Source organism: Anser brachyrhynchus (assembly GCF_964034855.1).
Source record: "Anser brachyrhynchus genome assembly, chromosome: 4".
In the NCBI taxonomy this organism is placed as follows: domain Eukaryota; kingdom Metazoa; phylum Chordata; class Aves; order Anseriformes; family Anatidae; genus Anser; species Anser brachyrhynchus.
This window is the reverse complement of record NC_137698.1, coordinates 76304653-76332530: the sequence shown is the minus strand read 5'-3', so window position 1 is coordinate 76332530 and position 27878 is coordinate 76304653. Positions and strand designations below refer to the sequence as shown.

The window sequence follows — 27878 nt, the reverse complement described above, 5'->3', positions numbered from 1 at the left end:
CTCCCTCGCCGCCTCCCCCCCCCGCCGTTAGGCTGCCGCTTTGACAGGGGGTGGGGTCGGGGCCGGCCGCCGTTTTTGCCGCAAGAAGGGGGGGGGAAACGTGGCAGGCGTGCTTGGGGGTGGGCGACGGGCGACAAAATGAGGTGAGAGCCCCCCCGGCGGCCAGGCTGGGGGCCACCAGGCAGCCCTCCCGGCGCCGCCCGGCTCCATGCCCGCCGATGCCTCGCACCCCGCCGCTTCCCAGCGAGCATCCCCGCCACCAGTAAGGCTCTGGGGGGGGGGGGACTGGGAGATACTGGGGTGGAGGATGGGGAAGGGGGGGGGCACCCTGTTCTTCCCCCCCCACCACCCCCAAGTGGTTCTTTGGGGGTAAAAAATGAGGGGGGAGTGGGGGGGGAGGGAAGGGGGGGGGGGTCACCCCAAATGGCCGCCCGGGTGTGATTTGGGGATGGGGTTTGGGGGTTTGGGGGGGGGGGGGGGGGGCTGTGAGAGGGATTGCTGGGGGGTGAGAGAGGCTGGGAGGGGGGGGACGAGGTGTGGGGGGGGGGGGGGAATGGCTGCTTGTTTGTGCCTGAAGTCACAGCTGCCTGGATCCGGCCCCCGCGGGGCCCGCTTGGGGATGACAGCACCCAAAAATAGAGCAGGAGATGGGGAAATGTTTGTGGTTTTTTTTTTGGGGGGGGGGGGGGGGATTTGGGCACGAACCCGCTTGCCCGGCAGCATCGGGTCGGGCGTGTGTTGGGTGGGTGTGTGCCCCCCCACCCCCTTGCTCCGAGACCCCCCCGGATCCTTTATTTAGGGCTTCGTTTTGGGGTGATGGAGGGGAACGGTGGCTGGGGGGGGGGGCTTGATGGCAGGGGGGGTGGCGGGGGGGTCTCGGATGGAGCCGGCAGCGGTGCTGGCGGCCGAGCGGGCGCTCGGCGTGCAGTTGCTGGGAATTATGTCATCGGCCTCGGAGCTGGGTGGCCCTCGCCCAGCAGCGGCGAGGTGGGGGGGGACACGAGGCGGGGGGGCACCTGCGTGGGACCCCCCCCCCCCGGGGAGGCACCGAGGGCGACGTGAGGATGGGAGCATCGCTCCGCTTCTCCTGCTGGCAGGGCTGGGGGTGGTTGCTGACCCCCCCCAGGCAGGCTGCATCCCTGCCCCACAGCCCCGCTGCGGCCCCACGGGCATCGCCGTGAAGCCAGGGGCTCTGCGGCACTGCAGCACCGACCCCCACCTCGGTGTGCGTGTGGAAATGGGGGGGCAGAGACCCCCTCTGTCACCCCCCCCCCCCCCCCCCCCCCCCGTGAGGCTGAGGACGGGGCAGGGAGAGGAGCAGGGTGCTGCGGGGCGGTGCTGGAGCTGCCGCTTTCTGCCCCACACGCAGGTGGGGGGGGGGGAGAGATGCTGGCGACAGCCCCTTGAATCCACGCCGGGAGCGAGCGCGCCCAGCCTGGGGGTGCCGCTGCCCCCCCCCCCCCCCCCGTGAGATAACCTCTGGTGCCTCCCTTAGCTCCTCCAGCCTCTGCTTCCAGCATCCTTCGTGGGCAAAACCCGGACCGTGCCAGCAGCGGGGTCCTTCCGGGCTGACACCGGCGTTAAAATAGGGCGCAGGACCCCCCCCCGGCAGGGTTTGGGGACCCCTCTGTCACCGGCTCGCCCGTGCCCTCCCCGGGGAGGCGATCGCCCCGCGCGGTTTGTTTATGTGCAGGCTGGAGCGGCGATGTGCCGCCGCTATATATAGCACGCCGTGCTGTCATCCGAGTTCAGCCCGGCTGGGGAATTTATTTCCTCGCCGAGCTCGGGAGGCGACCGGGCCGGGAGCAGGCGTGGGGACGCCGTGCTGCCATCCCCCCCCCTCCCTGCCCCGTACCCCACGCGCTGGCTCTGCGGGGACGGAGGGGCCGAGGGAGAATTTGTGGAGGGGAGCAAAAATCCCCCGCTGGCTCCGCGGGGCTTGGGTGGGTGTTTAAGAAGTGGCGCAAGGGCACGCACGGCCACACGTGCTCTGCGTGCCGGGATCCCCCGTCCTCGAGCTAATATTTGCTGGGTCACCGGGCTGATGTCTTAAGGAGCAACCCCACGGCCCCAGATCCAAAAAGGGGAGGTAGAAAAGTGTTGGAGAGCCCCATGTCTCCAATGTCCCCAACCTCCACGGGGGCTGCAGCATCACCGCAGTGGCACAGGCACGGCGCACGGTGCGGGCATCTCCTGCCGGCCTCCTGCCTTGCCAAAGGGCAGGCGGGGAGGGCGGTTTCCAAAACGCATGCAGGAATCCCGATAAAGTGGGTTGCAAAAAGTTTCTGTAGGGAGCCCTGTCCCGACGGGGAAGCTTCGGTGTGAAGGGGGTGTCGCCGGAGCTGCCGTAAGGCTCGAAACCTGTGGGATCGCGCCAGGGAAATCCCAGCCGTGCCCAGGGCTCTCGGAGAGATCCGGCAAACAAAGGGTGAAAAGAGGAGATTTCTCTTTTTCCCTTCTCGGCAGATCTTTCCCCATTAGTCATTCTTGTCACAGGAGCTGGCAAACACGGTTATTATTTGAGGGATCTGAAAGTGAAATGGAGGCACGCGCCCAGGAACCGAGGTGTCCCAGCCCCGGGGGCTGCTCCGGCCCCTCCGGGTCCCCCCCCGGGGCTGGGGAAGTGGGAGAGGGTCCGGGCACGGACCCGAGAGCTCGGTTTTGGGGCCAGGTGGGTGCAGGAAAAGCACCCAGCCGTGGTGCTCTGCCATGAAGGTGGTGGTCCCAGCACTTGGAGACCCTGCCCCAGCCCCTGCCCTTCTAAATAAAGGGGGCAAAGCGTCCCCCAGGCTCATTTCTCCACCACCCAGGCGCTGTCCTGTGCCTGATGACTGAGGGCTGGGTGAATCCAGGCACAATCCTGGCTGAGAGAGTGGAAATTCCCCCCAGGGCTCGTGCAGGAGCTGCAGAAGCCACCAAGCTGCTGCAAGGCTCGCCACCAGGCCCTCTGCTACCCGAGTTTCTCCCTCCCCAAATTGTCTTTGCAGTGCATAACACCGATCCTGTGGATTTTAGTTTTGCTGCCCGGGTCTGGCTCCTGAGGCAGAAGGACGCAGAAACCAGGTGGGACCGTGGCGATTCCAGCTCCAAGTCACAAACATGGGCCCCAAACCTCGCTGCTTTTATTGCAAAAATGCCTCTTCTTAGCCGCCGCTCTTTCCGTCCTTCTCACACTCATGCACCGAGCTTCGCAGCAGCCACGAGGGCTGGAAAGGTTTTGGGGTCTCCTTTGGAAGAAAGGGGTTTTTTGGGATTACGGGACAGCAGCTGGAGCCTCGCTGGGGCACTTTGTGCCCAAGGATCCGGGAAGGCTTGCGTGGAAATCACACCTCCAACCTGGGCTAAGAGAGAGCCTCTCCCATTCTCCATCATTTGGTAGTCGGGGGATTTATTTAATGAGCCGAGCTGGACTTTTCCTCTCCACGAATCTCCCCGATAGCTTTCTGCCCTGTGTTTTCTGATGCCCTTTAGCATCCCGGCCGGTCCTTGCACCTCTCCAGGCCCACGCGGGTGTAAGGGAGCCCGTTCGCTTCGCAGGCAGCTCGGAAGCAAGCCGATCGTGTTATTACCACGCGCTGCTCCTCGCACACACGCACAGCCTCACAAATATTTATCAGCTGGAGAAACACACGGGCTCGGGAGTTGCCAAGTAACATAACAAGAGGCGCTTTTAAATAAATATACGTGCGTCTGCGGGTGACGAATTAACCAAATCCGCTGGTATGTGGCCCAAAGACGTGCTTTCCTCTGGAAGCACAGCACCGGCAGCAGTAAGGACGAGCTGAGCCAGGAAAAAAATGTGCGATAAGCACTTTGTGCGTGTGTCCACCAGCGAGGGAAACGCGGGGGGAGTCGGGGCCGTGCCCGTGTCTGCAGGGAGGGAGAGGCAAGCCCGGTGCCGTGGGCTGGATCTCCTCCTGCAGGCCCCAAGGGCTGCTCCCTATATAGGACAGGCTCAGGTTTGCAATATACCCCATTGTGGATCCTGTATTGCTCACTGGTTCTCCGTTTCCTTTGCCTGTGAGCATCCACGAAGCAGCCCAGGGCTCCTCTGTTCAAATAAATCCAGCAGCAGCTGCGCTTACCCCAGCCTGCCCCACGCTTGGGTTGCATTCCCCACCTAACCAGGGTTTTCCAGGGCTCCGTCCCTCTTCCGTCGCTAAATCCTGCTAAATCCTTGCTGTGCAGCCAGCTTGCAAGCCTCTCCTCCTTCCAGGGAGAAGCCCTGTCTTGCGGGGTGGGATTCGGTGGAGATGCTCAAGTCCATCAGCTCCTCCCCGCTGTCCCCGGAGAGCTGGAGGCACTTGTGTGGCCCTTAAGGCTGTCACTTTGGGGGTCACTTTGGGGTCCTCGCCTGAAGTGAAGCACGAAGAGGGGTCCCTGGGCACGAAACTGGGCAGAGCCAGCAGGGTGAGCACCCCCAGATGTGTCTTTTCAGGGAGAACCAACACTGCCTGCCCTTGGCGTGCCCAGGGCAAGGCTGAATGGGTGGGATGGGGTTGTCCTCAGCTGCTGGGGGCACCCTGTGCTCGTCCAGCTTGGGAACAGCTTCGTCCCGCATGCCTGCGCCCTCCCCTCCGGGCTCACAGCACCCCGCAAAGGAGCCAACGTGCACGGGGAGCTCGGAGCTTTTATTAGCCCCGATGCTGCAGCTGTGGGCACGGGAGCTCGTCCCCTTGTCCCTGCTTTCTAATTATATCCGGTGATCTAGTACAAGCTCTTTCTGCTCCCCGTGGGCCGTGCCGTAATTATATCCCCAGCCCTGCCCTTCACAAGTGCTTGGAGGGATAACCCAGCCATCCCACCCGAGGTTTGGGGACCAGCCGTCCCACCAGATGCTTCCCTGTCCCTCCTGCTCGGGGCACCGGGGACATTTTGCTCCTCGTGGTGCAAGGAACTGCAAGGGGACGGGGACAGGGACGTGTCTGGGGCCGCCCAGGGAAGTGGCGGGGTCCAGCTCCTCCTGTCTGCCAGCAGCTGAACGGGGATCGAGCTGGATCCTGACGAGATTTGCCATCAGCAGGGCCTGGAGGAGCAGGAATACCCCGAAAAGGTGAGGGTGCAGGGCACCGTGGGATGGGAACGGCCCCGAAAGTAGGTGCAGAGGCAGCCTCTGCCCCCCGTTCCAGCAGCTGGGCTGGCTCCTGGCTCCTTGGGGTGGCTCAGAGGGGACAGGATGGAAGGGGGAGGACAAAACCGTCCCTAAAACCATTAGGGATGCTGACGGAGATCAGCACCCTGCTCTCCCTGCGCCGTGGTCCTGCTTCCCCTGCCCAGGAGGGCTGGGAAGGAACCAGGACCTGCTCCTGGCTCCAATCCCTCCCTCCTTAGGCAAACACATTTCTCAAAATGCCTCTAGGAGCAGCCACAGCCCCACCCCGTGTCAGCCAGGACATAAATACCACCTCACATGATAGGATGAGATATTTTAACGCCTTATCTCGTGGATAAGGCTGTGAATTTGAGAGCTGCACGTGTTTGGGGCCGGCAACGTCCCGCGGCCAAGGACCTCTTCTGTCTTCCAGCAGAGCCAGGGCAAACTCATCTCACCCGTGGCCAACGCCTGCTGACGCTCCCCAGGGACAGCCAGGGCTTTGTCTCCCCCCCATGCTTTCAGGAGCCCGAAGTAGCTCTTAAATAACCATTTAAATAAAAATTTTTAAAAAAATAAAACGCAAACAAGGGAGCCCAGGCACCCGGCGGGACGGCAAACACTCCCGGAGGAGCACCAGGCGCGGTGTTTGCTTTAAGAACGAGTCCTGCAGCTCACACGAGCAGCCCCGAGCAGCATCCCCACGCCCTGCCCACCCTCCAGCATCGCATCCTCCAGCCGGAGGTGATCCCTCCGAGCTGGGACTTAATTGCTCCTTCTTTAATGAACTCTTCCGTCCGTCCGTCGATGGCTTTTCCTCCCCGCTTCAACCCTCGAGGAGGCAGGAGCTGAAGCGGAGGCCGTGGAGGGGCACGGCCCCAACGCCAGGCAGGACGGGGGAAAATCCTTTCGCTGCAATTTCCCCCCCCCCCTGTGGCATGGGGGTGAAAGGATTTGTGCAGCCCTGCAGGGCTCGCACGGCTCGGCCTCACAGGGACGGGCAGGGGTTTGGGCCAGCATCCTGCTGCCCGGAGGGGGAGCAGCCGAAAGACAACCCCAGCACCCCGCGCATCCCCCGGTACCGTGTCTCTGCTTCCACCACCCTCTGACTCTTTCCCCTTTCACTTCCAGGGCGCCTTTTCCCCGGCTTTCACAGCTTTCTCCCGCCACCGCAAGCTTTCCTGATAGCTCTTGACACCTAACTTCATTCCAATCGATCTCGCGGGGCTAATTCACTGATCGCAGCAATCGGCATAAACTCCCCAGGTGGTTGCCCCTCCTGGGAGGGCCGCGCGGTGGCCGCTGGCCTTGGGCTTCTGCTTCGGGGCCACCCCGGGCAGGGACCCTGCAGGGGTGCAGGAGTTAGGAAGGGGCAGCCCCGGCGCGATTCCCTTGCAAAATTTACTGCCAGGGGCCGTCACGGAGGCCAAAACCTCGGTAGGTCGAGCGGGGAGGACCCAGGAGGTGCCACAGGTTGAGTGCCCTCTGATGGTCTTGGCTATTTTGGGGGGGGTCTGAGGGTAACTTTCTTCATCCCTCCAGTCCTGCGTCAGCTTTGCTGGGCTGAGCCGCATCCCTCCATCTCTTCTTTCTCCTTTTCTCGAATATTGCCCTGCAATCAGCATCCCTCCAGCCTGCTGGGACCAGAAGGAAATCCCGGGGCTTCTTAGATATAGGATACGCAGCAGGCCGCAGCACTCCTCGCCCTGCTTCTACGGGACCCTCAGGAGCAAATTACGAGAGGCCGCTGTTTAAAAATGTTTGTCCCCACGCCGTGGCGTTTAGTGTTTTCCTGGGTTACTAATGGACCGGAAAGCACTTTGTCGCCCCTGCGCAGAATGAAACATCAGCCTGCTTTTTGCAAGGCCAGGAGAGAAACCGCTGAGCGTTTCCGCCTTTGCTCCCCTGTCACCAGCGATTTTCTGATCTCTGGCCGAGTCCTGGGAACGCTGCTGCGGGGTCACTTGGCTTGCTGCTCTTCGTTTTGGGGAAATCGAAGCGAAGGAGGCTTCCTCCCCGTTGTCTGTGAACCTCGGAGCGAGATCTGGTACGGGCAGCCTTTGGGAAGGGGGTTTGCTGTAAACTGAATTTGCTGCGCCCCAAAACGTTGCGGGGTAAATGCCCTAACTTGCTTCATCCAGCACGCAACCGCGTTCTTGTCCCGGCAGCCGACGTTGGGTTTTGGGTGGGGAAAAGACATCCTGAGTGAATGCGGGGTCTCCGAGACCCTTTGACCCTGCCCATGCTGCCAAAACCCCAGATTGTTGGCCATAATTGTAACACAATTCCTCTCCGAAGGCTTGCAAGGCAGGGCAGAATGAATTTCCCTCATTTCCCCACAAGAACCTCATCCCAAGAGACATTCAATGGCACCGTTTGAATCCATTCAAACCCTATTAAGCCTTTCTAATGCAAGAAGGGGAATAAAGGCAGAGACAAAAGGCTGTTCTGGAGGAGGGGAGGGGAAGGAAGCGGCTCCCAAAATGGGAGCTGGACCGGACGGGATCAGCTCCGGCAGTGAGAGCTGGCGCCGATGCCCATGGGGCTGTTTGCCTCTTAAATGTGGTGAAACACAACGTGGGGGCCTTCCTCTACCTCTTCTCCCAAGGCCACCACCTCTGGCCAGTGGGACAGAGGCCGTTTGGGCCAGCCCTTCCGACTCAGCAAGTCGTGGAGAGCTCCTCCAGGGCTTTCAGTCCCCTAGGACGAGGGGTCCGTGGCACCGTGGCGCAGCGCGGCCGCGCTCTCGTGTCCTCCTCTGGGGCCCCGTGTACCTGCCCGACCCGTGGTGCTGTGCTGGGTGTCAGTGCCAGGTTTTTGTGCTGGTGAGCCGCCAGGCCCTGCATTTCTTGGCAGTCCCTCCCCAGGAGTCAACACATCCTGCTGCCGCCTCGGCGTACCTAGCCGCTGGCGTGGCACCGCGGCACGTGTCCAGCCGAGTCACCCTGAACCAGGACACCCCAAAGCTTCGTCCCGGCCAAAATCTTCCCTGGAGACACCCCCAGGAGCCACCAAGTTCTCCGGGGGATGGTGACCGCATGGCATCTCCTTACCAGGGGATTTGGGTCCTTTCCTCCTTACCTTTCCCCAGGGGTGCTCTTCCTTCCCGCACCGTGCCCCAAAGGGCAGCTATCGTCCTCCCTTCCCCACCAGCCCGCCGTCCTGCTAGGGGCAAGCTTCTGGTTGCCCTGGACTGAAACCAAAAACCAAGATTTTCCCTCGGTCTGGAAAATTTGGTGGTTTATTTTACTTTAGCAAAATATTAGAGGTTATTATTATTGTTGTTGTTGTTTTTGTTGTTATATTATGCACAGGTGAACCTCTGGATCATGGTCATTTGGGTTTTCCCAGATCCTCCTCCACCCTTTTTACCTTCCTGAGACATGCCGCGGGCACTTACTGTTTTAGGGGTGAACACCACGGAAAATCAGTACAAAGAATAAGTGGGGAGGATATAGGAACAGGGCCTGTTGGACAGCCTGTGAAATATTCCCCGAATACTCTCCCAAATGTGACCTCTATGCATTTTGCACCAGCTCTCGACGGATTTCTGTCCCATGAACTTGTCAAGCATCCCCTCGACCCTGGCACCCGCTGAGCATCAGCTGCATCCCACGGCAGGGGAGTTCCCCAGGCCAGCTGCCACAGCATGAGAAGGGTTTTCTTCCCTTTTTTTCCCCCCGATTTTTTCCTTTACCTGGCTCCTGATAGTTTTTGGCTGCGTGCTTCTCCCTCCCACCCCAAAAAGGAGTCAGGGACGGACTTCTGTCTGTCCTCCTCCCAACCGCGAGCCGTATGAAGCACTGCCCCAAAGCCACCAGCACTCTTGTAAAGCCTCCCTGAGTGATTTGTCAGCGCGGATTCAGTTAAAAACCTACAGAGGGAAGCTGCTGAAAGTACAGCCGGTGTTTGTGCCGGCAGCTCCCGCGGCAGCCGCTGTCAGCAGCACAGGTGAGACGAGCGGCGTGGGATCGCTGTCGTCTGCTCGCAGCCCAGACAAATTACTAGGGATGTTGCGCCGGGATGAATTCCGCCCCGGATATAGGATGTGCGAGCTCGCGACACGTGCCAGACTCCTCTGGAGCATGTTTCGGAGGAGCTTCCCATCTTATATTCACGTCCGAGGCATCGTAATAAAAGCTGAGGCATAAATGCCGTGGGAGGAGGGCAATATATGACCATTGCTTGGGGCCCGGGGCATCATTCCCCACTTTCTCCCTTGTTCGGTGATCCCCCGGGGGCAGGGGTTGGAGGCAGCGCCCCAGCAGCCCCGTGCCACGTTGCCTTCGGTAGCCCCAGCAGCGCCGTCAGTCCGTGGTGGAGCGTCCCAAGGACTGTTTGTTTAAAGGGTTATCTGCCCGGTTAATTTACCCCCGCTCTCGTAAAGCCATCCGAAGCATTTTCTCACGGCTGTAACTGAATGCTGCGCTGGCAGCGAGCAAACCGAAAAACACACGTGAGCAGGGATAGGGCACGAGGGCGAGGCGGGCTGGTTTTTCTCCCTGTGGGTGCAGGAACAAAAGCTCCATACAGCAGCACCGCGTGAGCTGCCCCAAACACCACCAAGCTGGATCTCAAAGCTCGGGTGACGACAATAAAAGAGGGGAAAGCCTTTAAGGGGAAGGAGGAAAAAAATCCAGGAACAGTAGGGCCATTTTCCATCAGTCCTTGACAGGCGATGGTCATCTCCCTGTTGACAGGGGAGTGACTGCGAACAGGAGCAAAACGCTCTGCCTTCTGGGCACGTCTCCTTGCACACCGGGTTGTTCGTTTAGGGATCACAGGGCAGCTTGCAGGGCTTCACGTCCCCGTTAGATCTGGCCGAAATTACAGCCCTGTTGAGCCTTGAAGCCCTCCTCATCCTCCGTCGCTCAGGTCTCTGCGTCTTCCAGGTGGAAAAAATTGCAGAAATGGAAACAGGGAGCAGCCCCAGCCTAGGAGCCCAGGGTGGATTTTTCTCCATCTGACGATGGTGTCGGGAACAACCCTGGGTTAGAGGAATGTACCGTGATGCTGGAGGAGCCTCTCCGGGGTGATTTGGGTAAATCTGTTGCGTTTGCAGCCGACCTGCAAAACAGGGAGGAAGCTAGAGTTGCAGCTGGTCTGTGCCTCACTTGTTCCTCCTTCTCTGCCCCAAAACTTGCTGCCGTGTCCTTCATGTTGCCGGACCCAGCAAAGGGTAGCCCTGTCCTGTGCCGTTTCTGGCTGCTTCGCACCCAATTGCTGCACGAGCGAGAGAAAGCAGATCAAAAGGCCTCCATCAAACCAAGTCATTTGCAACCCCTGTAGCTATTTCAAAGCCCCATTTTCCTTTTGCAGAGGATGTGGAGGAAAGGGAGAAGTGTTCAAAGCCCAAAGCCGGTTCTGAAGTCCAAAGCTGGGCAAGCAAAAGGGTTTGTTTAATGAGACAGAGAGCTCAGAAACCCACGAGAGCAACACCTCCCTGCAAATCAGGTCATTTACTTAGTGAGCGAAAAATGGCTTCCCGAGGTCTGCAGCACAGAGGTGGAAATCAAAGAGCATTTGAAGGATTGAAAACCAGGCCCACCAGGTCCCCACCAGCCTGGCAGGCACCGAGGGAGGTGGCTAAAACATTTCACCGTCCCGTTCACAAGGATGACACTCTCCACGCAGCGCTTCAAAGCCTCAGAGCCTCCCTTTTCATGGGGACTCGGGTCAGGTGCCAGACTAAACTCCAAATTCTTTCCCAGATGGTTAAAATAAAAAAGAACCCATATAGCTGTGTCTAGCTCTATACCCAATGTATATGAAGTGATAAAACCCCTGGCACATATCTTGTGCGAGCTAATTATAGGATTTGGAAGCTAATGTGATAATATTTTCTTTAGACGTGTGGTGCAGATGTAATTACTTCTCAGGAGATGCCAACCACAGATGACGCAAGATGCCCTTATGTAATCTGCTGTTATTATGCAGTTATGGAAATCTTCCCTCTCTGGCCCATCCCCTGCTTTCTCCTCGACACCTTCTTCCTGTTTTTTTTCACCTTAAAGTCCCTATGGATTACTCAGAAGGCAAGGGGTGAGGTCAATAGGGCCAGCAGTAAGCGAGCAGCAGGGCGGTTGGGTAGAAAGCTGGCTCGTGGTGTCCCCATGCGCCCGTCGGTGGAGGAGCAGAAGGAGCTGATGGCTCTGTGCCAGCCGTGCTGGCTCCACTGGGGCTGGGAAAAGCTCCCCGACCACCTGCCCGCCTGGAAGGGCTCACGTCAAAGCCAGGTCTCCCCTGGCCCTGGCATCTCCCGTGGCTTGGACGTCAGCAGACAGAGGGCTGCCATCTGCTCCGCCAGCATGCCGCGGAGGAGCACCAGCGTGGGGAGCCTGCCAGAGCCTCCCCAGGATGGCACCAGCCTCAGGAGCCCCAGGAGGGGACGGGGATGCCAAGGTTGCGATCGAAGGTTGCTTGAAGGTCTCCCAGGTGGCCCACAAAGCCACTTCGGACAGGGTAGAAGCGCTGCATGACCACAGGTCTCCAGCCAATAATGCTTTCAGACCAGAGTGATTTTCGCCTGTGCTTTCGTGCTTTTTTTCACGCTTTATTTCTTCAAAATGCCCCCGTCCCACCGCCTTCCTCCTATGGCCGGACAGGCAGCAGGGACACGGGTGCCTCCAGGACACAGCCTTCCTCCACCGCCAACGCACCTCAAAGGGGAAGCAGCCTCCTGAACCACCAGCAAACCCCACCTCGACTGCAAATATTCTGCAGGAAAGGTTGCTAAACATCCTGGAGGCAGGACACCAGGCACCCCGGCCCCTTTGGGGCCAAGAAATCGAGCCAGGGCAGGGCGCAGGGAGCCCAGAGCGGGGAACAGGCCACGCATGGGCTTAAGGAAAAGAAGTGAGAGCTGGCAGCTGGAGCAGGGAGGGGAGACAAAACCACTGGGTCCCCACTGGGGAAACTTGTTTCCAGTCACGGTCCAGTGCCAGCCACTGCAGGGGAATTTTTCTGTAGGGCAGGGAATACCCACATTGCTCTGAGGACAAAGAAGCCAGCCACGGGGAAGCCAATAGCGGTGGGGGGGGGGGATGTTTTTTGTCATTCATTAACCACAAACCGACTCCTGCCGGAGCCCGGGGCCATCAGTCATGGGTTTAGATGGCACTGCAGCTCCCACTCGTCCTCCCTCAGCCGAATTCCTCTCTGTGGGCCCTGGCTGGGTCCCCAGGGGCTGGGAGGGAGCGCAGGCCTCGGGGTGTACGCAGAGAGGCTCGGTGCGGTGACATGGCGCCCAGGCCTGGCCCCACGGCCCTGACAGGAGCTCCTTTCACCAGGGCACCAGGACCTCTTGCTTCTGTTTCTGCTGAAGCCGATCAGCCCCCAGCTTGTGTCCAGAGAGGTCGACCAGGATGGGGACGGAGTGGGTGGGCCAGGCACCGTGCATACACACAATTTGTACCTGATGATGATTTTGCCCTAATCTCCTCCTTTGTGAGGCAAATAAAAGCCTTCCACCCTGAGCCAGGCAGGCTGAACCTAATCCCCGAATCCCAACATGGACAGAAATGGCACATTAGTGATGTTAGATAGTGCAGATCTACTCCTGCTGGTGGCAATTTATTTCGCTCCCATTAATTTTTACCAGGCCTGACCTGCTGCTTTGGGACTGAGAATGGGCCTGGGCAGCCTCTAGGAGGTTTGCTTCCTTTGTGCCGGATAACCGCTCGAGGCTGGGTGCTTAGATAAGCTTCTCAGGTCTCCAAATTAGCTGGGAAACCTGACAAACCCCCATTTTCTCAAGGTATATTGGCTACTGTCTGGCAGAGACCTTGCCACCATTGCCACTGGGGTGTCGTGGTTGCTCAGCTGAGGCGTGAAGGCAAAGCAGGGAGAAAGGACGGCATTGCTTACCTGCACACTTCTTTTCAGCTCCTAGGTTTAAGATGGATGAGGATCTTGGCCAGCTTTTATGTGGTTCGAGCTCCTGTGAGAGGATCAGGCTCTCTCTTCCCTGCCAGAGGATGCGTGTTTTGAAGGGCTGGTGAACAAAACCCCCTCCGGTCTTTCCTGCCATGAGCTGCAGGAAGGAAGGTGGCCATTTGATGTGCGTTTCTTCTTGCCCGCGAGCAGTTACGATGAGCAGGCATGGGATGGGGATGCCATATGGCCAGGACAAGCTTTTGTGGAGCATCACATGTTCCCCCCCATGCGGCTCAGGCCTGACCTACATAGCGTGGCCAAGCCACCATGCCGGAGCATCATGGCTTTCACCTCCCACAGCTGGAGATGCAGGAGCCTCCCCTGATTTACGGGAAAACCTGAGCTACGCACCAAGCTGGGGCTTGCCAGCACTGCAGACGGTTTTTCTGCTCTGTCTTGATCCAGCACAGCCCTCTCAGGAAGAGACAGCTTATACCAGCAGGGCTGCTTTGGGCAGGATAGGAAACCGTCTCTCTGGATGACAGGAACCAGAGTCTTTTGGCTTGTTCACGTTGCCTCAAGCAGAGCGGGCAGATGTTGTCGTGGGCTGGAGATAGAAAGCATCCCCCTTGTAACAAATGGCATCCACGCAGCTTTGCAGTGACCCCCCATCAGTCCTCGGCGGTGGCTTGGAGAAGGCCCTCTCCCATCCACACCTCTGTGTGGGTAAGGGGGAGCCTCACACGGCCTCAATTTCTTCACCTGAATGAGCAGGAACGAGCTCTCGCAGCGTTTCAGCTTTCCGAGCAGCGCAGTGGTGGCATCTCATTGTGTACGCACCGGGGCAGGTGAATTTGCAGGTGCAGACGGGGCTTTTACATCATTTAAACAGCCGACGGTCTCTTCTAGTGCAAATAAATACTGGGCGTTCACGGGACATTGTTTTCCTGGGAATGCAGCCCAAGGGCTTGCCCCAGGTTGAGCAGATTGCAGTAGTGGTGATTGTATCATTTTTCTACCATTAAGGCTGCCCTTTCTGGCATGGCACAGCCATGTTCCCCTGCCAGTAACACACTGCCTGCATGGCTGCAATTCCTGTGGTCCCTGCGAGACACCCACAAACATCAGGTGAAGCAGCATCTCTCCAGAAACGAAGGGATGTCCCTGGATGCTCAACACCCATGAAATGAATAGGGGAAGAGCTGCAAACAAAGGCCACAAATTCAAGGAAGGCTTTCACCAAGGCACATCGAGGTGCCCACCTCAAGGAAGCTGCAGACCCCTGAGAAAACCCCTACACAAGCTGCAGCCCTGCTGGAACTCACCCTGAGGACTGGAGTTACTGCACGAGATCTCCTTTCAGAGTGCAACCTGTCGGATGTCAGCCTCTTACAAGTGCAGTCGGTTGCCAGCTGAGGTGGGAAGCTGGATTTAAGCCACAGTGATGCTGGTTGGAAAGCTCGGGAGGTCTCCAGCCCCGCTCCGCAGTCGCAGCAGGGCTATCGTCATCATGTTACCCACTTGACCTTGGTGTTGCCCACCAAGGCTTGAAGACACGAGCTGAAACATGTGCCAGAGCCTGGAGACCTTCACTTAGGAGGTGTGGTTTTTTCTTGCTCCTCAGGGCTTTGAAAATTTGAGAATGAGTCTGAGGGAGGAGATTCATTTTCCCATTTCTGTCTTGCCACGAGCCCAAGCACATCGATGCTCTCTGCTGAGCCCAAGGGAAAATCCTGGGTCAGGGACGTTCCTCCAGACCTCGCTGATGATGATGTTTTGCTCTCACTCCAGTCGGTGCAGAAAACCCTTAACCACTTCTACAGCTGCAGTCCAAGGACCTCAAAGTGCTTGGAGATCTTGAAACGAAACGGCTCCAGCGGGAGTGAGATCACCCCGCCGGGGGAGCTGCTCCGAGCACGCCACTTGTGCGAGAAAAAGGAAAGAGAAAACAAAGGATCCGGGGAACAAAGCCTTGGGGTTGTAGTAGAGTTTATTTTTCTTTGCCTCGAGAGGAAGAAGGCATTGAAAAGAAAGGGGGGGAGCAGTATTTTTCTTTCTGGAAAGTGTTTTTTATTTAATTCAAGGGAAGGAGAAGGCATTGAAAAAGAAAATTATAAAGAAAAAAAAAAGAAAGGGAAAGAAAGGGAAAGAAGAAAAGAAAGGGAAAGAAAGGGAAAGAAAGGGAAAGAAAGGGAAAGAAAAGAAAGGGAAAGAAAAGAAAGGGAAAGAAAAAAGAAAAGAAAAGAAAAGAAAAGAAAAGAAAAGAAAAGAAAAGAAAAGAAAAGAAAAGAAAAGAAAAGAAAAGAAAAGAAAAGAAAAGAAAAGAAAAGAAAAGAAAAGAAAAGAAAAGAAAAGAAAAGAAAAGAAAAGAAAAGAAAAGAAAAGAAAAGAAAAGAAAAGAAAAGAAAAGAAAAGAAAAGAAAAGAAAAGAAAAGAAAAGAAAAGAAAAGAAAAGAAAAGAAAAGAAAAGAAAAAAGACAGAATTTCCACAGAAATAATTCTCAAACAGGAGAATTTTTCCACAGAAGAGAAAAAAATGACTAGGGATCCCCAAGGATGTCTGTACTTTGTCCCTGTTTCTCTTTCCGAGGTGCACGCCGTGCATCCTGCTGCTGGGAATCTCTTCTAGCGCTGCCCGAAGTAGCCTACGTTTCTTGGGAATCCTTGCTCCTGGAGTCAAAGGGCCAAAATTAAGAGCTCGAGTCTCTGCGGGGATCCGTCTCAGTGTAATTTGCACCTTCCCCATGCACGCTGCCGCGGTTCAGAAGTATGCACGACCCGTACTTGGTTTTTGTCAGCGTTGTTGTTATTTTCCTGCTCTTGCTGCTGGCAGACGGTGCCGTGCGTGCGCCCGGCGGCTCCTCCGACACGCGGCCATCCCGCCGGTAGAAAATTTCACTCCCTAAGCCCAAATTAGCGGCAGCTTCGTGGGGCTTTGTTTCCTTCCCTGTGAAGCCTGGTTGCTCTCCGCCTGCAGCCTGAGAGCTTTTTGTGCCTGGGCTCGAGGCCACTTCGAGGCAGCGAAACCAAGGAGCTGGGCTTGCTCCGAGCACGTTTTCCTTGCTGTCTCCTGAGGGCAGGGCTTCTCCAGCGGCTCCCAACCCAGCAGAGATGCTCGCAGCGTCCCGCTCCCCCATCGGCCTGCAGGGAGCTTGTGGAAACCCCTCAGACCCGCGTGCCCAAAATGGGCTGAAAGCAGGCAAAATCCGCCAAAGGCAAGGACAGGCGGGCAGCAAGAGCGCTTAATGCTCCCTGCCACGGGAGACAGCGGCTGCCCCTTCCATTGCCTCTGTGCTGAGATGTGAGACGTGCCCATCTGCAGGGATCACCTCCCACCATAAAGCTTTTATTATTATTTTTAATTTGTGCGTGATTTTATCAGAGAGTTTGGGGTGGCACAGAGAAAGCGCAGCCTCTCTGCGTGCCAGGCTCTGCCTCCCTCGTGCGTTTCGGTGAGGTTTAAAATATGAATTAACCCAAATCTCGAAAAGCTGAGGCTGTGTCAAAGCTACCAGGCTGGAACCTGTCCCTGCAGTGGTCTCGTTTCATCCACGCAGCAGGGAAGCACCTGCCCCAGGACGAGAAACCTCCGAAACCAGTCGGCAGAGCCGTCGGGTACCCCTCCAGAGCCCCCAGCAGCCAGCAGCACTGGGACCAGCGCCCTAAATGGTGCAGCTCATCCCTGCTTGCGTCCCAGGCACCTTTCTGTGGGAGACGCTGAGGTGCTGGAAGGGCTGCGGGTCCCTCCCTCTGTGCCAGCCTCTCGGCGCCATCGCCTCGGCGCAAAGACGCGAAGAAAGAGTTAAGGCACGGCCCGGGCTGCCGGAGGCCAATCAGGCAGAGCAAAGTGCGGCAGGTTGTTTACACCAGGTAGGATTTGGGAGCTTTGCCCGGGGCCCCGAGCAGGTGGACGATGGGCAGAGAGCCCGCAGCGGGACGGGGAGCGCAGGAGGACGGAGCCCCAGGCTGTCCAGGTAACCCCCCCGAGGGTTGGGGGGTTTTTAGGGGGGCTTCCTTCCCTCTCCGTCCCCGTCTCGCAGCAGCTCGGGCGTCTTTGTTGTTGCTCGGGGCCCCAGTTCCCACCGGGACTGGCTGCAGGTGCTTTGTCCCCACGTTGTGCTGGGGTGGGGTGGGGAGTACCCGCCGTGCACGGAGCTGGGCTGCTTGCGGGGGGAAAATGCTATTTTCTCCCCCTATAAAACTCCTCCCGGATCCAGCCGGCATCCGCCAGCACCGGCACCTCGCTCCCCGTAATTTAGGGGATACCAGCGGCCCCAAATCCCAAGGATTTGGGGTACCAGCGAGAAGCGCAGTGGGGAGACACAGGGGCCAGCTCCTGGCTCTCCAGGCGGGTACGTCATGCGGGCAGCGCAGGGGAATTGCTCCGCGCCCTTGAAATTCCTGTGGGTGAGTTAATTATAAATCACGGACGGGCCCACGGCGTGGGCAGCGGGATCCGGCCGGCACAGGGCTGGTTCGCAGCCTTTCCCCGTGGTCCTTTTCCCCCCCAAAATCGTGCTCGGGGGGCCCGGTGCCGAGGGGATCCCCTCCCTGTGCCACCGCGAGGGCCGAGGAGTGGTGACGGCACGGGGATGCTCGGGGAGATGCAGCGGGTGGAGGAGGGTGTCCCGGCGGCACGTGGGTCCCTGCTGGGGACTCCCAGGGGACAGCAGCGCTGCAGGGACACGCCGTAATGGGGTGGGGGGCTCCTTGTGTCCCCCCAGTGCAATAAGCCATGTGGGGCAGCGGTGTGTGTCACGCAGGAGTGGCTCAGCTCCAGCCCCGCTGCATAGGAAATGGATCTTTTAATACGGGGAAACTGAGGCACGGAGGGCTGGGGTGGCTTCAAGCTGCCCAGCCTGTGGTGTGGAGCATCCCAAACCTCCATCCACCAAGCAGCGGCCCCGTCCCCGCTGTCAGATCTCTTTCCCCATAGATTTGGCTGTGCCCTAGGGGCAGAGTAAAGCCCCCGGGTGCAAATGGGGCCAGCATCCCGCTCGAGCAGCCCCAACGCAGCCCCTGCTATCAGTCAGGGCAGCTTGGGGAAATGGGGAAAACGCAGGTGCAGCCCCAAACCCAGCCCCGGAGCACCCCGAGGAGCCGGGGAGGAAGGAGGACGGGCAGGAGGAGGGCAGCGGGCCAGGACTGGGTGCCACGGGGCCGGTTTCAGCTCGCAGCGCCCTGGTTCCTCCTCCCGCTGCTTCCCCGTGGCCGTGCAGTGCGTAGCTTCAGCGCGGCCACGAGCGGGGAGGAAAGCTGATAGCGAGGCGGGAGGATTAGCCGGGGAAGGTGGAGCAGGCTGCGCTGCTCAGGCTTTGTCGGGGCAGGACAATGGGGCCTTTATTGAGGAAGGGAGGCGGTGGGGTTGGCACGCGGTGGCGGTGGCGACCAGTTGGTGTACGGTGTGCCTCGGGCAGCTGGGGGACAGGGAACTGGGACATGGGGTGGGACATCCTGGTACCCAACGTGTCCCTTGGGCAGCTGGGGGAGAGGGAACTGGGATGTGGGACAGGGGGTGGGACATTTTGGTACCTGAAGTGTCCCTTGGACAGCTATGGGGACAGGGCATGGGGTGTGGGATGGGACATTTTGATACCCAAAGTGTTCCTTGGGCAGATCGGGGAACAGGGAACTGGGATGTGGGACATGGGGTGGGACATTCTGGTACCCAACATGTCCCTTGGGCAGGGAACAGGGACATGGGGTGGGACATTCTGGTACCCAACATGTCCCTTGGGCAGGGAACAGGGACATGGGGTGGGACATTTTGGCACCCAGCGTGTCCCTTGGGCAGCTGGAGGACAGAGAACAGAGACATGGGGTGGGACAGGGGCCAGGACGTTTGGTACCCAACGTGTCCTCGCCGGTGGGACCCGTGGGGGACCCAGGGCCCCTTCCAGCAGAGCGAGGAGCATCCCGTGCCGGGGACATCCCGGGGGAGCGCTGCCACCCGCTCTGTCCCTCGGGTCCAGGTGGGGACGGAGGAAGCCGCCGCCCCGCAGCCCTCCCGACTCCCCGCTTGGGTCTTTTCATCCCGGCTCCTTTGTTATCAGGCTTATTATGTAAATAGCCGATGAGGCCCCCGTAATGAGAAAGTAGTTTCCCAGAATACAAAAGGCTGTAATTATCTCATTAGCAGGCGGAAAGGAAAAGGAAATGCTTCTAAGCTGCTTGCTTTTATTTCCTACAGAGGCCCAAGAAAGTGCAGCCCCCCCCCCGAACGCGGTGACCTGCCTGCCCCGTCTCCTGCCACCCCGACCCCGTGTCTGGGCAGGATGGGAAGGCAAACCAGGTCCTCACAGCTCCTGAACTGCCAGTCCTGGGGGGGCTGAGGGCTTTAAATTGGGGCCAGGAGCTCGGGGTATGCTGCGGGTCCCTGCGCAGACCCCTGGTGCTCCCAGCTGCCCGAGGAACACTTCGGGTACCAAAATGTCCCACCCCGTGTCCCACATCCCGGGGCAGGATGGAAGGACGGGGAGAAAACGGGGCAGGGAGACAGATCCACGCCTCGAGAGGGGGGGAAAGGGAGCTCGGCGTGCTTGGGAAGCTGTTCCCTGGTGTCCTCTGGCCTCTGGGCAGGGAGAAAGCTTGCGGCTGAAAAGCCGGCGCTCTGCGGGCTTCCGCAGGCAGGTCCGTGTCCAGCAGGGCCGTGCTCCCCTGCGGCGCTGGAAGAAAAGCTGGCAGCCACCACGCCGGGACGCCGGCGAGGGGAAAGGAGCCGGAGGAGGCGCAGCAACGGGCCACGAGAATTACTCGAGGGCTGGAAAAAATACCTGGGAGCGAGCGGCTGGGAAAGTTGATCCTGTCCCCTTCAACGAGAGGCAACGTGAGAAAGGCGAGGGAGAAAAGGAGATGCCGAGGTCGGGGGGGAGCAGAGGTGTCCCTGCCTCTTGCATCCACGCTTCTGGAGGTGCCCTCGGCCACTTTGGGGTCTGGGAGGGGCCCAGCCCGTGGCATTGGGGGGGAATTAGGTGGGTTTTAAGGTCCCTTCCAACCCAAAGCAGCCTGGGTTTCTGTGGTTCCCTTCTCCAGCCACACCACCTCCCTGGCACTGGTGCCAGCAGCCGGGAGAGCCGACAGAGCCCCGAGCACCGCGCAGGTGTAGGTCCTACAAAAAAAAAAAAAAACACCAAACACGTGTGTTTTCATCCTGCCAGTAATTGCACGCTCGTTAAAACCCGAGCAAACCACCGGGACGGTGAAGGTCACGGGCGCACCTGTTACAGCGAGCGGCTGGGGGGGGGGGGGGGGGGGCAGATTTTTGCCCTCTGGGTGCTTTTGCGTGCTCCTGGGGACCGCATGCCAGCACAGCGCCGTGCTTCGGGGCTGCCCGCAGGAGCTCGCCCTGCCTGCGCCCCGTGATTGATTTCCCTCCCGCGTGGCACGGTGCCTAGGTATGTCTCCCAAAGGCCTTTGTTACCAGAGTGTTAACAATTAACCCGCTCGGGCAGAAACGGAGCCAGGGCTTCGTAATCGAGGCTTGGTTAACTATTCAGCTGCTTACCGGAAGGCAATTTTTCTTCTGGCTAACTGGAAGGCGTTCACCAGCTCCTTCGGATAAAGCAAAGCGTGACGAGGCGGGAGCCGTTTGGTGGATTGCCGTGTTTACAGAGAAAGTCCTCAGAAAGCCACAAAAAAACTTGGTAAGAGGCAGCCGCGGAGGGCTCACCCACCGCAGCCGGGGAAAAGGAGATCTCCCCCCAGATTTTCTGCGTTAGAGGCGGAAATATCACAGGGTCCAAAGCAGGGCTGTGGGAGGAAAGGTGATCGTGGCATCGTGGTTTAGGTGGCACGAGCAGGTGGTGCAAGGTGGAGAAGGTTGGGGAGCTGTGTCCCCGGCAGCGAGGAGGCTGGTTGTCCCCACGAGGAGGCTGGTTGTCCCCACGAGGAGGCTGGTTGCCCCCACGGGGCACGTGCTTTTCACAAAGATGCCTACCAGGAAGGCTGCTCTGCCTCGAGCCAGGCAGACAAAAAAAAAAACACACAAAAAAAACCCTTTTCAGCTTTTGTGCGCACACAAATGCTCGGAAATGGGAAATTAGATCAGTGTTTGTTCTGGAAAGGTTCCCTTCACCTCCTTTGTGCCCACAGAAAGCCCCTTGCTTCGGTTCTGCCGCAACCGAGAGGCTTCGGGGAGCAAGGGGAAGGGCAGAGCCGGGCAAGGGCTGAGCGCTGCCCCTGCGAGGTGGCTGCCGCTGCGAGGGGCGCCGCTTGGGAGCGGCTCGGGTAGAGCTGGTCCTCCTCGGGGGGTGGGATGGACACGAGTCTTCTCCTGGGCCTGGCGAGGCCGAAGAGCAAGGTGGCCCTGGTGCCTCCAATGGCTGCTGCAGACGGGAGGCGACGCCTGGAAGGACAAAACATCTGCAAAGGGCAGCGGGTGGCAGAGTGCTTCGAAATCCAGAGCTCCCCTTGGCTTTCTGTCCATCTGGGGCCTCTCCCCACCTCTCCACTTCTCGCCTCGGGGGTTTCTTCCACGCCCGACCACGCTCAGAGGTGATTTGTCTTTCCTTCTTCACCTAAAGAAGGGTCTCGGGAGTGAAATGCCCGTAAAGCCAAGCCACTCTGCCTTCCTGCTTGCTCCGTGCCGAGGAGATCGGGGCGTGCGGAGCTAACCGGGTTAAGGCAACTCCGGTTTCTGTTGCTCCCCAGGGGGCAGGTGAAAGTCAAACCTCTTTGCAAATTAAAAAAAAAAAATAGCTCAGGAGGCCACAGGAGACGGGCTCCGGCCCTGCCGAAAAGCAGACCCCGATGCTCCGTCTTTAATTTGCTAACGCAGCCTCAGAAGAGCTGCGTCCCCGGCCCGAATTGCGCGGCGGCGGCGTTACAGGTGCAGGAGGGCAGCGCGGGGGGTTTTCCAGCCCCGAGGTCCCGATGCGTGGTTTGAGCAGCAGGACGGATGTCTGCGTTATTTACTGCCTCATCTTCGGCCGCCCCGTGCTTTAATTAGGCCGGTTGGGTTTAATGAGGCTTCCCGGGGAGCGCGGCACCGTAAAGCTAATGAAATCTGGGGCGGGGTGGGTTGCGGCGACTCATAAATCTCGCGGCTGTTGTTGCACGGTGCGCCGAGGCGCTCAAACGTAAGAACACCCCTGAGTGCCCAGGGAAGGAGAAATTGGGCTTGGAGGCACCAGGAGACATGGGTGGGGCTCAGGTTCCCCACCCAGCATCCTTGTTTCTCTCTGGGAACCGCACGTAAAACCCCATTTTTGTTAGCGCTCCCACGGGAGGGACGCGGTTGGGAGATTTAAGGAGGAGAAATGTCCCCAGGAGGTTTTTAATCACAAATTCCTCCAGACGTGGAAGGAGAAGAAACTGCCCCCAAGCCCTGCGCTGGCACCTGGGAGCATTATTTCTCACCTCGGCCTCGCTCAAAACCTGATTTCACAGCTCACCTAAGGGACAAGGCGGGGGATAAAACCTGGCTAAGAACTGGGGCTGGCCAAAAGAAACAAAAGTGAGAGTTGCTGTTTCCCCCCCCAAAAAAAAAAACACATCCCTTTTTGGCGAACAAAGCTGTACTGCCAGGGATCTGTTGGCACTTCTGGAATCTCCTTGAAAACATATTTGAAATGCTTGCCCGTATGCTCAGCTTATCAGATCCTGGGTTTACAGTAAACATAAGCTAATAACCAACGTTTTCGGAATATTTTCTTGGATGATTTCCAGCTAAAAGGGGAAAGAAAAAAAAAAAACAGGCCAAAAAAAAAAGGTCCGTTTTCAGAGTTTGCCCCTGTGGCGCAGCTTTGATCCCGCACCGTGAGACCAGCCCCAGGATGCTCGGGCCAGATTTGGGACAGGGTAGAGCTCTACAAGATCAGGGCGCTGGAAAAAGGGAGGTGGCTGCAGGCAGTATCCCTGGAAGAAGTCTCTAGAAATGCATTTTAATAAACTGAAGATGAGCCGAACAAACCCTGTTTTAACCTTTTTTTTTTTTTTTTCTCTGAGTACAAATAGCAAAACCTCATGAGCTAACACATCACAGCCGAGCTCTAGACCTAAGCAAACTGTCCAGCTTTAATTAGGGGAGGTCTGAATTAACATCCGAACCCCAAGAAGAAGGAACCCCCCCCCCAAAATGCCCTCCCCAGCCCCCTTCCTGCTGGCCCAGCCTGAGCAGCCCCAAACCTCTCACCACTTTTGTGATCCCTCTTTTATCCGGGGGAAACCTGCACCTCACACCACCCCTACATAGCTGAGTGCCCACAGCTGCCCAGGTACCACTGATTCTGCTCCTCCAGCCTTGGTTCAGCCATGTCCAGCGTGAACTGAAACACCCGGAGGCGTCAGAGACATCTGCACAGGCTGGAGGAAATAAAATGGGCCTCCAAGGAGACCTAAGACCTTCTGGAGCAGCACCGGCAAAGCACAAAGACCCCACAGAGTCGAGGAAGAAATGGAAAGCGCGTCGGCTTTCCCCAGATAATGAGACTCTGGGATTGATTACATTCATCCAGATTTAGCAATGCGCTTTCTCCCTTCCCTTGCAATATCTCACGTAATGGGATCCTTAGCAGCATCAAATTCTCCCTTATTCAATGAGGCAACAACAACAAAAAAAAAAGTTTGTTGCGGGTTTGTTTCTTTAAATAGGATTGGTTTCACAGCCTGCTGGTGCTGATTGCATCAAATAGGGCCAAGTTAACAGTTAAAGGGAAGGGAAATCCCAGGGACACCTTCACCTTCTGTATGATCTCCACGCTCTGCTCCGGCTCAGCTCAACGCAGAGCGGCTTCCCCACAACTTTTTATCTTATGGGATCATCCCACCTGCGCTGTTTGGGAAAACCTATCGGTTTCTGTTGTTTTTTTTTCTGTAAATTTCAGAATGGACTTTCAACAAGAGGCCTGATTTTTGTAGGAAGTGATGAACTGTACCCGTGTGAGACTTGCCTCAGCACCAGTAGCTCTGGACCTTGACCACGTCCGTTGTTAATGAGTTCAGCCCCAGTGCAGCCACCGGTATTTGGGGAATTTCCCCAAAACACAGATGTTTCAGAGGTTCACAGGGCTTGGTTCCCTGTAAAGCCAGGACTGAAGTCACAGGACTGGAGTTTGAGACGGTGATGGGGCTGGGGAGAGCATCCAGTCAAGTGAGGACTGGTCCCAGTGGAAGAGGAAAGGAAATATGTGTCATGTGGCTGGGACCAGGTCAAAGACAACCATTATAACCATGATCTGCATGTTATCCGCTTCCCATGTTCTAGTTTTGGCCAGTGCGAGGCACAGACTAGTTAAGAATAAAACGCAGTAGGGCAATAAATGTTTAAAAGAAAGCTTAGAATGACGCCTGGACAAAAACATTAGTTTAAAAGTGAGCTGTGCAGGTCCACGGGACAGGGAGAAATGGAAAGTGTGTTGGTTAAGCCCTGCTGAACCATCCCTGGGGGAAGCAGTGGAGGGAGCAATGGTGTATGGGCCGACAGATGGACCCTGGCTGGACACCTGCCATCCCCTGGCCTTACCAAGTCGTTCAAATCTTGGAAAAGTGGCAGAAATAAGTTGCAAACGGTCAGGTGCAGCCAGTGCTGCAGAGCTGTGCTCACTAAAAACCCCACAACCCTTCCCCTGGAAGCACCAACCGTTGGGTAAGAGGCGTAAGAGCAGCTCTTTTGCACAGCCACGAGTGGGATTTGGGGGACCACGGCACGCTGCTCCTCCAAGGAGGGTTGTGGGTCACGGAGAGGAGGACAACCCAACATCTGCTCCTGCCCTTGCCCAGAGATTTGCTCCAAAGGGCTGTGGTGGTTAAAAGGCATCTTTAACATCTTTAACAGCCCTTTACTTCTCCTCCTTCTCGCAGTGCCACTGACCTGTGCCTCCACCTCGCCGCTGCGCTGCCATGGCCACGCTAGAGGCGCTGCCCGTTCTCAGTGACCCGACGTACCCCAGCCCGGAGAACTTGCACGGTTTCTCTCCCCGGCCGTCCCACCCCACCTCGCAGAGCGCCATGGGGAGCGTGGGCAGCGGAGTCGCCAACGACCAGGAGTTCGCCATGAAGAGCGTGGGGACCCGGACGCAGAGCAGCGGCCGGCAGACGGAGGGGTCCCGCAACGGGTACTCCACGCGGGAGATCTCCAACCGCTACTCCGGCGAGGAGAAGACGTACAAGTCGGAGAAGGTCTCCAATTCCCTCTACATCAACGGCGACCTGCGCAAGAGCGAGAAGGTGAAGGTGGACATCTGTGGGAACGTGACCACCAACAACGAGAAGAACATGCCGCCTCCTCCCCAGTACCGAGAGCCCGGTAACCCACCAAAGATATTGCCAATCTCCGGCAAACTAGACCAGGTGAGAATCCCCGCTCCCTGGAGCAGCGGGATGGATCTGGCACGTCTCTAAAAGCATTGGTGAGGAAACCTTGGGCAATGGTGTCATCCTGACAAACAGCCTAAGTCTTACTACGCAGATAATGTCATTTTTATTTACAGATAACATAATTCTTATAGCTTTCATGGGGCTGAGCACAGGGGAACGTTAGCTCTTGAGGAAGCCAAGAGCACGGTAACAAGTCTTTCATGCTTCCAGCTCATCTAAGTCTTTCACAGCTACGCTTCCAGTTCATCTAAGGCTGCATTAAAGTCATCCAACCTCCCCAAAATGCTGTGCCTACCTCCACTCTTGACAGGGAGAGGGCTGGAGCTGGCTCTGTTTTCGGTAGGCCCAGCGTCTGAGTCTCACTGTTACGTTTTGGGCCATTTACGGACAATCCCCTACAGCCCACTGCCACAAAAACGTGTCACTTGAAAGAAGTTTCAAAATCCGAGTGCCCCCTGGTGAGGGCCAATATGACAAGGTTGTAAACTACCCCTGTAAATGTTGTCACCCACCCAAGCACAGTCCTCACGGCTCGTATTGTCCCGGGGGAGCAAACACCTCCCAGGCCTGGAGGAGCCCCAGAGCCCAAGATGGTTTATGCACCCTGCTGCTCTGCTCCAGCAAACCCCATAACTCGTGCCCCGGGGAGGCTGCCAGCGGCAGCATTATTTCTGCAGCGTTTGGTGGCCTTGTCTCCTGGGCCATTAACCTGGTGGCCCCTGTAGTCCATCTCGATCCCGCGTGCCACATGCCAGATTTTTGGTCTCCAACCTTGCGTGTTCACCAGCATTCATTCCCGCTGTTTCTCCTGGAAGGCGTTTTCAAAAGATCTTTGCTAATACAAGGCTGGTTCTCCCGGGTTAATTTTCACCCGAAGCCCAATCCACAATCGGGGAGACTCAGTCCTATTTTGAGGTAAAATTTATTTCTGTAGGTGCATTCATGGGGAGAGGAATGTGCAAGACTTCAGAGGTTTTAAAATCCTTTCTAAATCCATGGCTGTGGCCATGGCTCCCACCTAGCCCTGTCCACAAAGTATTCTAAGAAAAATCATGCAGATTTGGGGCACATCAAGATTTATTCATTTTTTTCCAGCTGGGGCAAGGGAAGATAAAGTGCTAACCTACGAGTTAACTCACGGGTCCCCTGTGTTAAATCCCAAATAGCCCCGGGTGTATCAAGGCTGAGGAATACGGAGCTAGCTAGAGATGGCTCAGCTCCGCCAGCCCAGCCTGTGCTGATGTGTCTCTTTTGTGTGTCGTTACCGAACCTCCTGCTGTCTTTGATGCGTGGTCCTTTTTCCTTTTGCAGAGCAATGAGCCCTTAGTTAGACCCTCAGCCTTTAAACCAGTAGTTCCTAAAAACTTCCATTCCATGCAGAACCTCTGCCCGCCGCAGAGCAACGGGGTGACAGAGAACAGAAAGAGCTTGAACCATGCCAACAGCAATAGCCCGTCCGCCCCCAAAAGTGGACTCGACAAGACCAGCCTTAACAGGACTACAAACCAAGTGGGAGGCCTTTCAGATTCGGGCCGTAACTCGTTAACGAGCCTGCCCACATACGGGACAGGCTACAGCCAGCACGTGGGCCCGATGAGCGCCTCGACGAGCCACATCAACCGCATTGGCACCACCTACGTGGACAAGAACATCGTGGGATACAACGGGATATCTACCTCAGACAGCGGGCGGTCTTCGAGCAAGAGCACCTCTTCGTTCAACAGACTGAACCATCTCAACGAAACGATGCCTTTCCACTCGCCTTCGACGGACGACATCATCCAAGACCTGGAAGACCGGCTCTGGGAGAAGGAGCAGGAGGTCCTCCAGATGCGAAGGAACTTGGACAAAAGCGAGGCAGCCATCTTCCAAGTGTTTGAGGAGAAGCAGAAGATCTGGGAGAGGGAAATGGAGGACCTGAGGCAAAACTACGCCAACAAACTGCAGCAGGTCTCCAAAAAGGCGCAGCGGGCTCAGCAGGCCTTGCAGCTCCAGATCTTCAAGTTACAGCAGGAGAAAAAAAAACTCCAGGATGACATGGGACAACTCCTCCAACAGCGAGAGGAGCTGGAGAAGAAATTTGTGGCTTTCAAGAAGGAGCAGGCTGAGTTCCTCCCAAAGATTGAGGAGACCAAGTGGGAGGTAAGTGGTCCTGGGCGAGGTTTTCTTGGAGGGTTCTGATAACCCAAAACACCTCCATTTGCCCAAAGCGCACCCCACAAAGGCTGTGGGTCGGTGGCCTACAGGTAACAGACGACACTTCGGTCACCTCTGCGTTCCGTCTAAGCGCCAAACCTGTGGTTTTCAATTAAACTGAGTACAACTTTATGTGTGTGCACATCCAGTGCTGGTTAATAATTAGGCTTCACAGCCAGGTCACTTCCACGTGGGACATTTCAACACAATTTCAGTGAATACAGGTCTCTCCGTACAGGTCTTTGTGCCTCTCCAAATTGGGTCTAAGTCTATTTTAATTAAATTCTTCTAACGTCTGCGTTTGGGCAAACCTTGAAACCGCTTTTCAAATATTTGATTTTTTTTTTCACTTAAGATATAAAGCAAGTGAGCTAAGAATGATACCGATAGCCAAGTTTAC

General features: G+C 57.2%; 1 protein-coding gene across 7 annotated transcripts in view; it reads left to right on the top strand.

The window, feature by feature from the left end:
* Positions 1-12: 12 nt before the first annotated feature.
* The window catches only part of LZTS3 (leucine zipper tumor suppressor family member 3), a 33923-nt gene continuing 6057 nt past the window's right edge, over positions 13-27878 (top strand). The window contains exons 1-4 of one of the 7 annotated variants that reach the window (XM_080588804.1): positions 22-262; positions 13994-16941; positions 24767-25255; positions 26594-27424. In XM_080588804.1, the coding sequence (XP_080444930.1) occupies positions 24806-25255; positions 26594-27424 (1281 nt within the window). In that variant the 5' untranslated portion in view covers positions 22-262; positions 13994-16941; positions 24767-24805. The other 6 variants (XM_080588803.1, XM_080588806.1, XM_080588808.1 and 3 more) reach the window with 6 other exon arrangements.